Here is a 16605-nt window from a genome sequence, read left to right on the forward strand (position 1 = left end):
CCAATTAAGCACTACAATGAGCTGTTGAAAAATGGAAAATACATAAAGCAAAAGTAACAAATAGACATAAAGCAAAAGTTACCTTCCTGTCTTGCCTCAATTATTCGGTTGAGAGAGTAAAAATGACTAATCAACAAACCAGCTCCATTAGTCTTTGCTTTTGGTGATAGGCTTTTCTTTCTAAGAAGCACAAGTAACTTTAGGTAAAGCACGCTAATAAAATAAAATAATGAGTATAATATTTGGTTTGCATCTTGATTTTGAGTATCATTGTCCTATCTTGCCTATCAGACTCGTATTCTTTCTTTTGCATGATCATCAAACATCAACAAGAGTATATCTTTCTTTTTTGAGTATGTAGAACTATACCTTTCTGTATTCTGGAAATATGTAAAATTAGCATTCAAATTTTTTACGATTTATTTGGACCCATATAATATAATTTTTTTTCACTAGGATATTAAAAATGAAAAGATATGTGAAACTTTAACCACCCCTCATTTAATTATTTGTAGTTAGGGTAATCTTGGTACTTTTCAGCTCATGTGTGAATGTAAAGTATCATTCAAACAAGGAATCCAATCCAATTTTGTTAAATATAAACTTCACCAATAATTTATTTTCAAGAATGATTTTTTACAAATTTAAATCAAGAAAGTAGACTAAATATATACTAAACATTTCATGATAATTTAGCCTAAAATCAGCACTTATTTTAAAAATTTTTTTTCAAAAGTACTTTTAAAAAAAAAATACTTTTCGATTTAAAAAACATTTTTTTGACAATTGATTTAAAAAGTATTTTTGATTTATAGTACAGCAAGTAATTTTGATCAAACTTTTAAAAAGTGCTTGTATAATCTTAAAAAAAACTTTTTTCAAAAAAAGCTATTATAATACAGAAAAAGCTTTTAAAAATTGCTTTTATAATCAAAAATAAATTATTTTTTTCTCTCAAAAACTTAACTAAATGCCTTAATTTTTTTAAAATAAGCACTTATTAAAAAAATAATTACTTTAAAAAAAAATAAGCTTGACCAAACAAAGCTAATATTTTCTTTTTAGCATTATAATAATGAGCTGCGGAGAAATTTATCATTTTTCGATTCCCCACCTGGCCCCCCCATTCTACACCCCTAAGTACCTTTTTCTCTTGCTTCAATTATTCAATTGAGAAATTAATGAATAGTCAAGAAATTAGACTTCCATTATGAAGTTTTTGTCTGAAAAGTCAATACTTTATTGATAAGAGAAATAAGGACAGTTTTGCTGGAGAAATTTTTTTTTATCTCAGTTGTAGACTGTCAGTTACTAGACTACTAGAAAACATAGTTGTACCAATTACAAGTAACATCACTAGACAAAAGAGAGAGAGAGAGAGAAAAATCACTGATCATTCTTCTTTGCAAATTACTCTTAGCATTCATCAGGTAAAAAAAGCTCTTAGTAGAGACTATTTTAAGATAGAAACATTAATCTTGTCAAAATTCTTAAAATCATTTTGTGGTTCCTTGTTTTGCTTTGCAGATTTCAGAAATGGAGGTTGGCTTAGCAGTTGGTGGTGCATTTCTCTCTTCAGCTTTGAATGTTCTCTTTGATAGGCTTGCTCCTCAGGGTGAGCTGCTCAAGATGTTTCAGAAGAATAAGGATGGTGTTCAGCTCTTAGAGAAGCTGAGGATGATTTTGCCTGGCCTTCAAGTTGTTCTAAGTGATGCAGAGAATAAGCAAGCATCAGATCCATGTGTGAGCCAGTGGCTTAACGAGCTTCGAGATGCTGTGGATGGTGCTGAAAACTTAATAGAAGAAGTCAATTATGAAGCTTTGAGGCTTAAGGTGGAAGGTCAGCATCAAAATATTGCTGAAGGAATAAGCTACTTGCAGGTATTTGGCCTTCACTTGGGCCTACGTGATGAATTTTTTCCTAACATAAGGAAGAAGTTGGAAGACACCATTGAAGCATTGGAGGTTTTGGAAAAGCAAATTGGTCGCCTTGGCTTGAAGGAACATTTTGTTTCGACTAAACAAGAAACTAGGACACCTTCAACTTCTTTGGTTGATGAATCTGATATCTTTGGTAGGCAGAATGAAATAGAGGAATTGGTTGGCCGTTTACTGTCTGAAGATGCAAATGGAAAAAATCTGACTGTAGTCCCCATTGTTGGCATGGGGGGCGTTGGCAAGACAACACTTGCTAAAGCTGTTTACAATGATGAAAAGATGAGAGAACGTTTTGACCTAAAAGCTTGGATCTGTGTGTCTGAAATATATGATGCTTTAAGAATAACAATAGGGTTACTTCAAGAAATTGGCTCATTTGACTTAAAGGATGATAACAATCTTGATAAGCTACAGGTCAAATTGAAGAAAAAGCTAACGGGAGAAAGATTTCTAGTTGTCCTTGATGATGTGTGGAAGGATAACTATAATGAGTGGGATGAGTTGAGAAAGATTTTTGTACAAGGAAAAATAGGAAGTAAGATAATTGTAACGACACGTAAGAGAGGTGTTGCCTTGATGATGGGTCGTGGGGAAATCAACGTGGAGACTTTGTCTAGTGAAGTCTCTTGGTCTTTATTCAAAAGACATGCATTTCAAAACATAGATCCTAAGGAGCATCCAGAACTTGAAGAGGTAGGGAAACAAATTGCAGCTAAGTGCAATGGATTGCCCTTAGCTCTAAAGACACTCGCTGGCATGTTACGCTCCAAATCAGAGGTTAAAAGGTGGGAGAGTATTTTGAAAAGTCCAATATGGGAGCTTCCAAACAATGACATATTAGCAGCGTTGAAGTTGAGCTACAATGATCTTCCCGCACATTTGAAGCGATGCTTTTCCTATTGTGCTATATTTCCCAAAGATTATCCATTTTGCAGAGAGCAAGTCATTCAACTATGGATTGCCAATGGTCTCGTACAGCGGTCGCAAGAATATGTACAAATTGAAGATTTAGGCAATGAATATTTTGACGAGTTGCAATCAAGATCATTGTTCGAAATGGTCCCAAATTCTTCTCAAGGGAACACAGAGAAATTCTTAATGCATGACCTTGTCAATGATTTAGCCCAAATTGCATCTTCAAAACTTTGTATCAGGTTGGAAGAGAGCCAAGGATCTCATACAATGGAAAAAAGTCGACACCTATCATATTCAATGGGAGATGGTGACTTTGAGAAATTGAAACCCCTCTACAAATTGGAGCAGCTGAGGACATTGCTTCCGATCAGTTTCGATCTCTATAGATCATTTTTGCTAAGCAAGAGGGTGCTGCATAACATATTGCCAAGACTAAGATCCTTAAGGGCACTATCACTGTCTCATTATAAGATTAAGGAGTTGCCGAGTGTCTTGTTTATCAAATTAAAGCTCCTAAGATTTTTGGACCTTTCTTGGACATGGATAACAAAGTTGCCAGATTCCATTTGTGCACTGTATAACTTAGAGACACTTCTCCTGTCAAATTGTAGTTTTCTTGAGGAGTTACCACTGCAGATGGAAAAGCTAATCAACTTGCGTCATCTTGACATTAGCTATACTTCTAGTTTGAAGATGTCGCTACATCCAAGCAAGTTGAAAAACCTCCATATGCTAGTGGGAGCTAAATTTCTTCTAGATGGCCGCAGTGATTCGAGAATAGGAAATTTGGGTGAACTACATAACTTGTATGGATCTCTATCAATTCTAGAGTTGCAAAATGTGGTTGATAGAAGGGAAGCTCTGAAGGCAAACATGAGGGAAAAGGAACATGTTGAGATGTTATCGTTGGAGTGGAGTGAAAGTATTGCTGACAATTCACAAACTGAAAGAGACATACTTGAGGAGCTACATCCACACACAAACATAGGAGAACTCCAAATCACTGGATATAGAGGGACAAACTTTCCAAACTGGCTTGCTGATCATTCGTTTCTTAAGCTGTTGAAATTGTCTCTTAGCAACTGCAAGGACTGTTATTCCTTGCCATCACTAGGACAACTTCCTTCATTGAAATTCCTCACCATTAGAGGGATGGATCGAATAACAGAGGTGACTGAAGAATTCTATGGCAGTTCGTCCTCCAAAAAGCCTTTTAACTCTCTTGAGAAGCTTGAATTTGAAAAGATGCCGGAGTGGAAGCAGTGGCATGTACTGGGGAAGGGAGAGTTCCCTGCACTTCAGGAACTTTCAATTGAAGATTGCCCCAAGTTGATTGGGAAGTTGCCTGAAAATCTTTGTTCTCTAACAAGATTGACAATTTCAAAATGTCCTGAACTCAATTTGGAGACACCTATCCAACTTTCAAATTTGAAAGAGTTTAGAGTTGTTGGTTCTCCTAAGGTTGGAGTTCTTTTTGATGACGCTGAACTGTTTACATCCCAACTTCAGGGAATGAAGCAGATTGTTGAATTATATATTCGTGATTGTCAGTCTCTTACCTCCTTACCTATTAGCATTCTGTCGAATACCTTGAAGACAATAGATATACGGCGTTGTGGGAAACTGAAATTGGAGGCGTCAGTTGGTGAGATGTTTCTGGAGAGATTGTTTCTAGATGGATGTGATTCTATAGATGATATATCACGTGAGTTGGTCCCAAGAGCACGTGATTTGTGGGTAGAGAATTGCCACAGCCTTAAAAGGCTTTTGATTCCTACTGGGACTGAAACTCTCAATATTAGGGATTGTGAGAATATTGAAAGACTTACGGTGACATGTGGGACCCAGATGACGTCATTGCATATTGACAAATGCGAGAAGCTGAAGTGGCTGCCAGAACGTATGCAGGAACTCCTTCCATCTCTTAAGAAACTGCAACTGAGGAATTGTCCAGAAATAGAGTCCTTTCCTGAAGGAGGATTGCCCTTCAATTTAGAAGTCCTTTGGATCTATGATTGCAAGAAACTGGTGAATGGCCGAAAGGAGTGGCGTTTACAGAGACTCCCCTGTCTCAGAGAGTTATCGATCAGCCATGATGGCAGCGATGAAGAGATTCTTGTTGATGAGAATTGGGAGTTGCCTTGCTCTATTCGAAGACTTAAAATATCCAATCTGAAAACATTAAGCAGCCAAGTTCTCAAAAGCCTCACCTCTCTTGAATATCTATATACTGGTAATTTACCTCAAATTCAGTCACTGCTGGAAGAAGGGCTTCCCTCATCTCTTTCTGAGCTAATATTATATGGCCATCATGAGCTCCATTCACTACCGACCGAAGGTCTTCGGCGCCTCACTTCTCTTCAACGTCTAGAGATCTGGAATTGCCCTAATCTCCAATCTATTCCAGAATCAGCGCTGCCCTCTTCCCTCTCTGAGCTGACCATCTGGATTGCCCTAATCTCCAATCTATTCCAGAATCAGCGCTGCCCTCCTCCCTCTCTAAGCTGACCATCAAGAATTGCCCTAATCTCCAATCCCTTCCAGTAAAAGGGATGCCCTCTTCCCTCTCTAAACTATCTATTTACAACTGCCCATTGCTCAAACCACTCCTAGAATTTGAGAAGGGAGAATACTGGCGAAATATTGCTCAAATTCCCACCATAGAAGTCGATGAGGAATACCAGTAATGATTACAACGAATGGCGCTCTGACAGATGTAAGTTAATTCTTTTTCCCCAGTAGCTTTTTATTTTTCTCTACTTCCCTTTGCTTGTTTGTTAATTCTTTTCCTTCGTTAAATCTTTGAGCAGTGCAAGGCCTCTATTGCCACTGTGAAGCCGAGGAATCATCTTCAGATCGGGATGACCCAAAAAAAAAAAAGGTGATAAAATCCTTATATGTGCATTGAAATAGTGTGAAAAAATGGGTACAGACAGGAATTGAAGTAATCTGCTCCATAAAGTTGATAGCTTTATGTAATATTTAGGGGTGGCAAATGGGTGGGTTTGGTTGGATTTGTGTAGGTTGAAAATGGTTTGAATAAAAATGGGTTGGGTGATAAATAGATGGGTTGGTTATGGGTTAGCCCATATTATATATAAGTGTAATATTATTTCAAGTGTAATGTTTATAATTTTTTTCTTTTGTTCAATTAAATTAATTTTTTCTTATATTTATAGTTAAATATTATGAAATAGAAAATTTGGGGGTGGGATGGGTGAAGAATTTTTTTTCTTCATTTTTTATAAAAGTAAAATGATACCCCCAAAAAAGTCGGAAAATCTCAAAGTTCTATCAAAACTGGATAAAAAATTATACTGCAGTTGAGAATTGAAGGAGATTGGATCAATTTTTTTGAGCATTCTTTTTCCTCAGAAGCTTTTTATTTTTGTTTACTTTCCTTTGCTTGTTTGTTAATTCTTTTCCTTTGTTAAATCTTGTTGAGCAGTCTGTAGCATCTATTGCACTGTGAAGCCGAGGAATCATCTTCAGATCGGAGATGAATTTAATTTTAGATGACAAAAAAGGTAATAAAAAATGAAATCTGGTATAGGTAGGAATTGAAATAATTTGCTCCAGAAAGTTGATAACACAATGTAATATTGATGAACTAGTAATTTTTTATATGTCAGCAGGATTTTTATTGTCTTTGGAAATTTATCTCAATAGCAATTCATGTATTCTTGTTCTTCCATTTTTCAGTGAGTTGAGCAAGGAGGAGGTGGTTTAGAGTTATGCACATGCTCACTCATGAATGCATAGCTCTAAAGGAATTCAAAGGTATACGAGACACGAAGTTTGTTTCCTATCTATACAAAATATAAAAGTTTGCTTCTCAATAATTAACAGCTAAAAGTATCAGCAATATATAGGTTATTATGTTATGAATTTCGGATATCAACTTAACATTTTTTTCTTTTCTTTGTCAGGATTTTGGTAATGATATATAAGCTATTATAGCTCTTGGCTCGGTTGGTGAAAGTAAAGTTGTGCTGATATTCTCTATTGAATAGCCAATCACCTCGACTGTGATCTATCAGCAAAGTGTAAGTGAAGAAAAACTAGTCATTTTTATCGTCCAGTGCTCTTAACTATCAGGACTGATATTTTTTCCAGATTAAGATAGGTTCTTGTAATCGCTGATTGTAATGTTATATATGCTTATGCCTTGAACTGTTTATATATTGCTCTGCATAATTCTTTATTTATATGGATTGGTCAGTATATAGATTGGTAGCTAAGATGAGGCTTGGCACTGTTTCAGCATATAGATTTGACAGAAGGGTAAACATTTTGCCAGAAGCCTCTCCTAATGGATCAGTAAGTATTTTACTATTAATGACATTTAAACCAAACCATGATCAGCATGATCGTTTTTTCCCTTGATTAAGAAGAACGATTCATCTTAGTGCTTGAAGTTTCATCTAATTTTCACTAGAAACATAAAAGACATAAATCTGTGGGATCATCAGAATGATGCATCTCTTTGCTATTAATGACATTTAATTTTCTTTTCAGGACATGAATTATGTTTTGCTCATTATCAAACACAGATTTATTTTAAAGGTCCATAGAGAATCTAAATTTTAGAAAAAATATTCACGGATAACAATCAGAAGTTTTAGGAAATAAGTAACTTCCATTGTCAGGATTTTGGCAGCACTACAGCATCCAAATCTTGTTTTCTATGCATGTCACATGACCTTTTTTATATGATGACAGCATTTATTTGTTTTTTCTATGTATGTAATGAGAATGATCATCTCTATAATGGTTTTAATAGCAAATGAACTTTACTATTTTCTTCTATTTTGTCAGGATTTCGACAACAGTATGATCAGTTCCTCCGCTCTATTTTGGGAATGATTTGGCAATGGTATAATGTCATTTCCTCGTGGAAGGTTCATTCTGTTTTAGCTGAATCACCAGAACTCATGCGTGGAAGTTTGATCCATTATCATTGCAGGATTTGTTCAATCAATCTGCGGGAATCACTTGGAATAGCATGAATGTTCGAAGAAATGAAATCTATTTCACAATGAGGTATATATCTTTTGCCTATTCCTTGTAAAAAGACTACATAAAGCTTGGAAATCTAAAATTTAAAGGAAGATTTTCAAATACAGTTCTTTTTCATTAAGTAGCTTTATTCACTAATCTTCGACTTTTTAACAACATGGCATTTGATAAGTGATACTGATGACTGATGGATGTTGCAATTTTCTGAATATCTAGAGTATAGTTGAATGGATATTAATAGTCACTTTCCAATTACATTTCTTCTGTTTTGTATTTGTTTCTTTCTTTTTGCTTTCCTTTTTTTTTGGTCAGCCTCATATGGAAGCTTGGAACTTGAAAATCAGCATTGATTTGCATCAGAAATAAATTTAGGGTTAGGAAACAAAATAGATGTATCATGATGTTGTTAAAACTATGCCAGGTGTCTGAATGAGAACTCGTAGAGTTGGGGGATCCGAGAACGAAATTTCGTGCAAATACGTGTGTCTATTTGTCTTGCAGCAAATGGAACTCAAAGGTACATGAGAAAAAAGTTGTTTAATGTAAACACAACAAAAGAGCATATTGTACATCATGTTTAGATTATAACGCAGATACTACATTTTCATTGTTAGGATTTTGACAAGGGCGATTCCGTTCCAAAGGTCTCTCTCTACAGAGAAGAAGGCAGTTAGAACTTCAAATTTATAAGGAATCTCAATGTCCGGGAAATTGGAAGAGTTGCTGCCTCACTGAATGCCTTGGAACCCCTCCAAAGTCTTAATTGCGATGAGGACACCCTGGTTTGGAAGCCACACAGCAAAGGTGTTTTCTCTCTCAACTCTTGCTACAAAATTTTCACCCACACAAGCTCCCAGATAAGTCTTTGTCCCTGGGCATGTTTCTCCTGGTTGGTGGCAGAAAAAATGCATGTTTGACACATGAAAACCTCCAGAGAAGGGGCATCTGTTTATGCAGCTATGTGGAGAGGGCTCTGAAACAATAAATCACATTTTCATTCATTGCAAGGTTACAGCAGAGCTTAAAATGTGTAATGCCGGGAATTGTTCAACTGTTTGGAACACAATCCCAACATGTATATGTAAAGGAATGGAACAACAGATGTTTTCAACGTTTGGTCAAAAGAGGTATCTGTAAATGACGCAGAATCTGTTCTTAGCCTCTTAGGATCCCTGTAAGATTGGAAAGGGATTTTTCTTTTGGTTTTTCACTCATTTGTAAATTACTACAGTACAATTACCTTTCTCTTAAAAAAAATAGTGTTGAAGATCTCTTAAAGGAACTGGAACTGTGTGAATGTCCAGAAATAGAGTCCTTTCCTGAAGGAGGATTGCCCTTCAATTTAGAAGTCCTTAGGATCTATGATTGCAAGAAACTGGTGAATGGCCGAAAGGAGTGGTGTTTACAGAGACTCCCCTGTCTCAGAGAGTTATCGATCAGCCATGGTGGCAGCGATGAAGAGATTCTTGTTGATGAGAATTGGGAGTTGCCTTTCTCTATTCGAAGACTTACAATATCCAATCTGAAAAGATTAAGCAGCCAAGTTCTCAAAAGCCTCACCTCTCTTGAATATCTATCTACTGGTAATTTACCTCAAATTCAGTCACTGCTGGAAGAAGGGCTTCCCTCATCTCTTTTTGAGATAAAATTATATGGCCACCATGAGGTCCAGTCACTACCGACCGAAGGTCTTCGGCGCCTCACTTCTCTTCAACGTCTAGAGATCAAGAATTGCCCTAATCTCCAATCTATTTTGTGCCCTCCTCCCTCTCTAAGCTGACCATCTTGATTAATCTCCAATCCCTTCCAGTAAAAGGGATGCCCTCTTCCATCTCTGACCTATCTATTTCCAACTGCCCATTGCTCAAACCACTCCTAGAATTTGACAAGGGAGAATACTGGCCAAATATTGCTCATATTCCCACCATATAGTGATCGATATGGAATACCAGTAATGATTACAACGAATGGTGCTCTCACACATGTAAGTTATTCTTTTTCCCCAGTAGCATTTTGTTTTTGTCTACTTCCCTTTGCTTGTTTGTTGATTCTTTCCCTTTTTAAAATCTTGTTGAGCAGTGTGGAGCGTCTATTGCTCAAACCACGTCAAAATTGGAGAAGGGGGATCACTTCAAAAATATTGATTGGGAGTATGTAATAATTAAAAGTGGTGTTTAGATGTAAGTTATTCTATTTTTTTAGAAAACTTCTCTTTGCTTATTTGTTAATTTATTTTTCTTTGTTAAATATTTTTTACCAGTGTGTGCATCTATTGCCGGTGTGAAGCGGATGAAGCATCTTCAGATCAGGATGAATTTAATGTTTCAAAAAAAGATGACCCAGAAAAAAAGGTGATAAAATCTTTATATTTGCATCTGGAAACATTGTAAAAGAGATCTAGTATAGGTAGGAATTGAAATAATTTGCTCCAGAAAGTTGATAGCTTAATATATGTCAGCAGGATGTTTATTGCCTTTGGAGATCCATCTCAATAGCAATCCATATATTCTTGTGATATATCTCACTCTTCATCTTACTTGACTATTAAGACTCTCCTTTCTTGTCTATTAACCTATGTTCTCCCTCAAATTTTACGGACTGAAAAATTATTCGCCATCATGAAAACTGTTCGGCTTTGTTCCGTATTTTTGGTCCAAAGGAATTAAGGAACGCAACCTCACTTTCTCAATCAGGTAGCCAAGACCTGGAAAGGAGTTACATCTAGCTTGAAATTTAAAGAATTTGGAAAAGACTTCGAATCTCTGCTTCCATTATTTAAGCCATGTTACATCACATTGATTTCAAGTTGGATGCGACTGCATATGATAGCCAATACTGAACTTTTGTCAGAATTTGGATCTTTAGCACAATGGTTAAAACATCATTTTCTTGTTTTGGATATTCAGAGATTTGGACTGATAACTTTGGAGATTATGAAGTTTCCTTCAAATTATTTCCATTACTCAACCTCGAGTGGAACCTTAGAACTAGGGAAAAGGGAAGGAAGTGTATCCTACTCGGAATAAATTCAAGGTTAGATAACAGAAGACGATGTACTCATGTTTCAGTTACTAAGATCTTTATATTTGTGGTGGTAGTAGTTTGTAGTTATGTGTTAGAATTGACAGCATTATCAATAAAGAGTCATCTCTTTTTAATTTGTCTATTATTAACTGATTCATAGAAGCTCTTCAAAATATGACACAGACTTGGTTAACTCATTTATTTCAATTTATTGTCCAGATAATTTGACCGTTAATTTTGAGGATTTCTCCTTTGCTTATCTGTTAGCTTGATTTGGTAGTTGATCCATTGTCATTGTAGGAGTTGTTCAATCTCTGAGCTGCATATATATCATTGTCGTAATCTCCAACCCCTTCCAGTAAAAGGGATGCCCTCTTCCATCTCTAGACTATCTATTTACAACTGTCCATTACTGACCAAAAACTGCTCATATTTCCTACATCGAGATTGATCGGGAATAACTGTAATGATTCAAGCGAGTGGTGTTCTGATAAATGTAAGTTATTCCTTTTCTTTTGTTTTTTTTTTTCTTTTAGTAGGTTTTTATTTTTTCGTTACTTCTCTTAGCTTGTTTGTTAATTATTTTCATTTATTAAATCTTGTTGAGTAGCATGTAAGGAAGAAATCCGAGTGAATGGAAAGGACAAATAAAGGAGAAATTCCACTCCCACCTTATAGAGACGGGATATAATTGTAATTGTGAGGACAGGCAGCAAGTGCTGCGGGCGGAGCAGGAGGCGCTCATTGTTCATGGAGCACTAGGTCTCCTGGCAGACTTTAAAGAAGGGATGGAATCTTTCTTTCTGATCATAAGCTGTGAACTCATGGTCAAATGGCTTCCGAGGTGGGCTTTCCCTTCTCTATGGTAGTACTGCATCTATTGCCACTATGAAGCCGAGGAAGCATCTTCAGATCAGGATGAAAGATGACAAAAAAGGTAATATGTTGCAACTACAGAAAGTTTTATACATTGTGAGAAAAAAAGACCTAGTTTGCGTTGGAATTGGGAGTAATAATTTTATCTAGCAAGTTCATAGCAAAACGTAATCTTATACTGCTGCAAATACGCCTGCCTAGTTCATGCATTTTTGTTGTTTCAACTTTTCCAGTGACTTGAGAAAGGTGGATGCGGTATAGAGTTGCACAAGTTCACCCTTGTGCTTTGAAAATATGAACAATCTTATTGTCCTTCGAAATGCGGAGTCTCTAATAGAATATCCAACTTACATGTGGAAGAAAATATATATTATATATATATATATATATATCAGAAAATTACTTGGCCTCAACTAAGGGAGTTTTTTTTTTTCTTGATCAGATTTTGCACGATATGTTCACCCTCAGTGCTTTGAAAAATGTGCAATCTTCTTTATTAAATGACAATCCTTCGAATGTGGTCTGTTAGAAATCCAAGGTACATGTGGAAGAAAATGCTTCCTATATATAAAAATACAAGAGGCATCATATCTTTGATCAGTCTTAGAATCAAATATTAGCAAGTTTTTGTAAATTTGAACAGGATTTTAGAAGATATGTTCTTAGCTCAGTTGGAAAAAGAAGAGCGTGCTAACATTAGCCATTTAATAGACAATCACCTCGAATATGGTCTGTCAGCTAAATCTAATTTGTGTGGGATTTGACCACTACTTATCTTTGATCAGTCTTAGAACCAAATATTAATTGCAAAATTCTGATAAGTTTGAACACCAATTAGAAGGACTAGTCTTTTTTTTAGTATCAATTAAATGAGCAAGTGGTATTAACTATCAGAACTGATATTTGTCCAAATTACAATAGGTCATTGCTTGTTTGTAAATTCTTCTTTTTCTCAAGTATGGTTAAGAAGCGTGGAGTGTTTACTTCCGCTGTGTATCCACAAAGTAATGCTAATGTACTATAAATCTTTTACCATTAACATAGGTAGATATGTCAGCTGGATGTGCATAGTATTTCGAAACAGGAACCAACCCTACTTGAAGATTTTTAGTTAATGTACTGCCTGAAGTTTCATCTCAATATCAATTCATGTACTTTTGTTGTTTCCCTTTTTTTCCAGTTTGTTGATCAAGGAAGAGGTGTTTCGGGTTAATGATTGTATCCAATATGCATCCCGCATCCCTCTATGTTCTGGTAATCATTAATTGCTCTGTCTATATCTGAACTATGTATTTATGGCATCTGTTGCTTGAACCATGTTTACACTCGAGAAAGGTGAGGACTGGCCTAAGATTTCTAGTTCCCATCTGAAAGGATCAGTGGTGAACTCATCTAACAATGAAGTTCATGCTACTAGGAACAACACTTCTCCTTGCTTGTCTATTAGCTCGTTTCAGTTCGTTGATCCATTTATTATTGCAGGAGTTTTTCTTTGATCTTTGAGTTTCTAACTGCACTGCATTTCATAAGTAATACTGATGAATCTTGTCATTTTTCGAATCTCTAGAGTAGTTGGATATTAAATTGTCATCTTTCAGATTCATTTTCCTGTCTGTATTGTGCCTTTTTTGGGGGGTCTACTGCATATGGCAACTAATTAGAACTCGAAAATCAGCACTGAATTGCATCAGAGATGTCATTAAAATTATGCTAGATGAATTGGCAGCCTGGACATTGCTTTATTCATCTGGCTTCTTCATCATAAAAAACTGTGTATGAACTATGACATAGTCAAACTATTTCACTTGGCAGTCAAATAAAATACGTCGATTGGCTAAGAGTTCTAACACTTCTTTTTCTTTTATTTTCAGTTTGGTCATCTTTGAGTAAGGCGGATGTAATTTCCAAGTCACGCAGCCGTCTACATTCTCTTCCTTGAGATGAAGCATGCCTGGTTCGCACGGAACATACCGATCCGATGAAACCCAAAGGTAAATGAGAAAAATAGCTGTTTAATGTTAATTCAAAAGAGCATATTCTACGTACATTATGGTTAGATTATAAGGAAAAAATGTTTTTTTCGTTGTTAGGATTTGGACAAAGCTCAACGATTTCCTGGGAAGGGAAAAGTTTTCGAAGGTCTCTTTAGCTCAAGTCGAGAAGGAAAAGCTGTTGAAGCTTTAAGTGGTATTTATTCTTATTTTGGATTGAACATCAGGACTATGGCTTTTAATAGCTTGTATTGTTTGCTTCGTGCCTAGGCTCACACGGCTTTAAAACATGTCACTTGTCGATGTGGTATTTGCCTATGATGTTAAAATGACGTCCTTTTTACTCTAAATACGTCTTGGCCAACGGAAAGAAAAAGACAACATGATTATTGGACTTTCTGTATTGAGTTATCTGAATTTCTGGACGTGAATGGTTTAGAGAAAACTGTAAAAGCACTGTAAAATGTATAAGAAACAAGGGAGACTTTGATGCGAGAAATATGTTGCATAATTTCTTAATATTAAGTTTATTACTAATCTATCATGAATTAGCCCATAACTAATCGGATCTGTTCATAATCCGTTCCTAATCCGTTGATCATTCAAAAGCATTTCTCTAATTTGCATGCCTTGCATTTTAGCTAATACAAAGTTTCATGTAGTGCAATGGTATCCATTTCCTTTTCTCATCCAGTCTTTTTTTTTTTTTTTGGGTAATGTAGCAGCAAACGTCATCCTCATATAATCTAAACGTGGTCAAACCACATGCTTCCCTGTTCATGGTTCTATTCATAATAACACTGTTTTTTCTTTGCAAATACACAAAATAAATTCAAATGTCCCTTATAGATATAGATCTTGATTGAGGATAATTTTAAACCACAATTAAAATTAGTCAGATAAATTTAAACCATTTTCAAAGTGTTTTAACATGTGAAATTTATCGTTTCAGATTTTTTATCGGATTTAAAGCTTCCCGATCAATGCTGGAGCTTCATTAGGTCGATGGCAAATATGAAAGATTTGCTAATGGTTCTGTCTTTTTCTTCTTTGGGCTCGGGTCGATTGTAGTCGTGGTAGTAATGTCCTGGAGCCCAGCTAACAACCTGAGGCATGATCGAGAAAGTAAAGGGGTCATTTGCACGATTGTCCTTCAAAGGCACTGGTCTTAATTTTTACCACTCAAATTGTTGGTCTTTAATTTTTGTCATTCGCCTAATACCCTAAGGTTTTGAGTCCGAATTCCGGCTCAGTAAAAAAATAAAAATAAAAATTCGCAAGGCAAAAATTTGTAGCAAAATTAGGTCTATTGGGGGAAAAGTTAGGCCTTAAGGCAAAGGTTTGCATTAAGGCAAATTTTTATCCAATATTAGGCCTTAAGGAAAACCTCTACCTTAAGGCCTAACTTTTGTCCAAAATTAGCCCTATTCGGGCAAAAGTTAGGCTTCAAGGCAGATATTTGCCTTGAGGCAAACTTTTGCCCAAACTCTGCCTTATAAGGTGCAAACTCGAAGCTTATAAAGTGCAAACTTTGCTTTATAAAATGCAAAGTCTGGCAAATCTAAAATTTTGTCTTGCGATTTTTTTTTTAATTTTTGACTAAGCGGGGATTTGAACCTGGAATCCATGAATTTTTTGGCGAAGGGAAAAATTAAAGACCAACAATTTGAGGGGTAAAAATTAAAGAACAATGCCTTTGAAGGACATTCCGCTCAAAAGAAAAAATGAAAGTAATAAAGATACATTAAACATAATTCTAGAAGGGTCTTCCGAAAAAATAAATCGGAGTTTTAGTAGTTCAAGTGAAAGTTTTTTAGACTAATCCCACTAAGATGGCTATGAAATTGACTTTCGTGAGAGTTGTCTAATCACCTCTCTATCTCTACTTCTCCTAAAATCATCCACAGCCAACTTCTCACACCTCCGCACTGAGGCATCAGTGCATCTCCCCACTAAGATGGCTATGAAATTGACTTTCGTGAGAGTTGTCTAATCACCTCTCTATCTATACCTCTCCTAAAATCGTCCACAACCAACTTCTCACACCTCCGCACTGGGGCATCAGTGCATCTCCTCTACACAGCCCAGACCATCTCAGTCTCACCTCCCGCATCTTATCCTCCACAGAGGCCACTCTCACCTTGTCCCGGATATCTTCATTTTTAATCCTATCTCTCCTAGTACGCTCACACATCCATCGCAACATCCTCATTTCCGCAACTTTCATCTTCTAAACGTGAGGGTATTCACGACCTTGTCCCCCCTCTTACCGCAAAATAGTTGAAAAGATATGTCTTTATTAAATAGACTAAGAATCATATTTCCCCAAGGACCGTAAGAGTCATATTTGAAAAGAAAAAAAGGGAGGGCAATCGGTATTTCCTTTACTATTAAAATGTAATCTATATATAACATAAAGGTAGACATAGATAATGCGATGTGACACCTCTCTATGGCAAGCATTTCTATTTTTTTTTTTGAATTTTTATTTTATTTCTTTACATAATAATCTACTGAATACCTTTTCTGCATCTATTAACCTGCAATTAAAGAGGATAATGAAAAGTTGAAACATAAAGGATATCTTTATTGTTGTATTAGAGAATGAAAAGTTGTAACAATTGTCAAGAACTTAATGCAATCAGTCAATTCAAAAAAAGTATTAAAAAAAAAATAGGCTGATGAACACATAATTCGTAGGTCAATTAAGTAAATTGAAGAATCATTGCAAGAGAAGTTTCACTGCCTCAAGCCTTTAGGTAAATAAAATTTGAAATCTTGATTTGTCTCTATATATGAATTCTATTAGAATATACCTGTGTGGATTTGACCCTTTTATGTC

At 35.8% G+C, this 16605-nt stretch overlaps 1 protein-coding gene and 1 long non-coding RNA gene across 2 annotated transcripts; one reads left to right on the forward strand and one right to left on the reverse strand.

Moving 5' to 3' along the window:
* The first annotated feature begins 1455 nt into the window (after nucleotides 1–1455).
* On the forward strand, nucleotides 1456–11981 carry LOC132041395 (putative disease resistance RPP13-like protein 1). The gene is given in 4 exon segments (XM_059432110.1): nucleotides 1456–5296; nucleotides 5299–5569; nucleotides 11197–11392; nucleotides 11507–11981. Coding segments are annotated over 2 exon segments (4002 nt in total). The 5' UTR covers nucleotides 1456–1536; the 3' UTR covers nucleotides 5541–5569; nucleotides 11197–11392; nucleotides 11507–11981.
* LOC132041397 (uncharacterized) lies at nucleotides 9453–10886 on the reverse strand. Its single transcript, XR_009411013.1, has 3 exons — nucleotides 10789–10886; nucleotides 10472–10593; nucleotides 9453–9493 (listed from the first exon to the last, which is right to left on the reverse strand). It is a non-coding gene; the product is annotated as an uncharacterized LOC132041397 (long non-coding RNA).
* Nucleotides 11982–16605: the final 4624 nt, after the last annotated feature.

The sequence above is a fragment of the Lycium ferocissimum genome, unplaced genomic scaffold (assembly GCF_029784015.1).
Source record: "Lycium ferocissimum isolate CSIRO_LF1 unplaced genomic scaffold, AGI_CSIRO_Lferr_CH_V1 ctg10100, whole genome shotgun sequence".
In the NCBI taxonomy this organism is placed as follows: Eukaryota; Viridiplantae; Streptophyta; class Magnoliopsida; order Solanales; family Solanaceae; genus Lycium; species Lycium ferocissimum.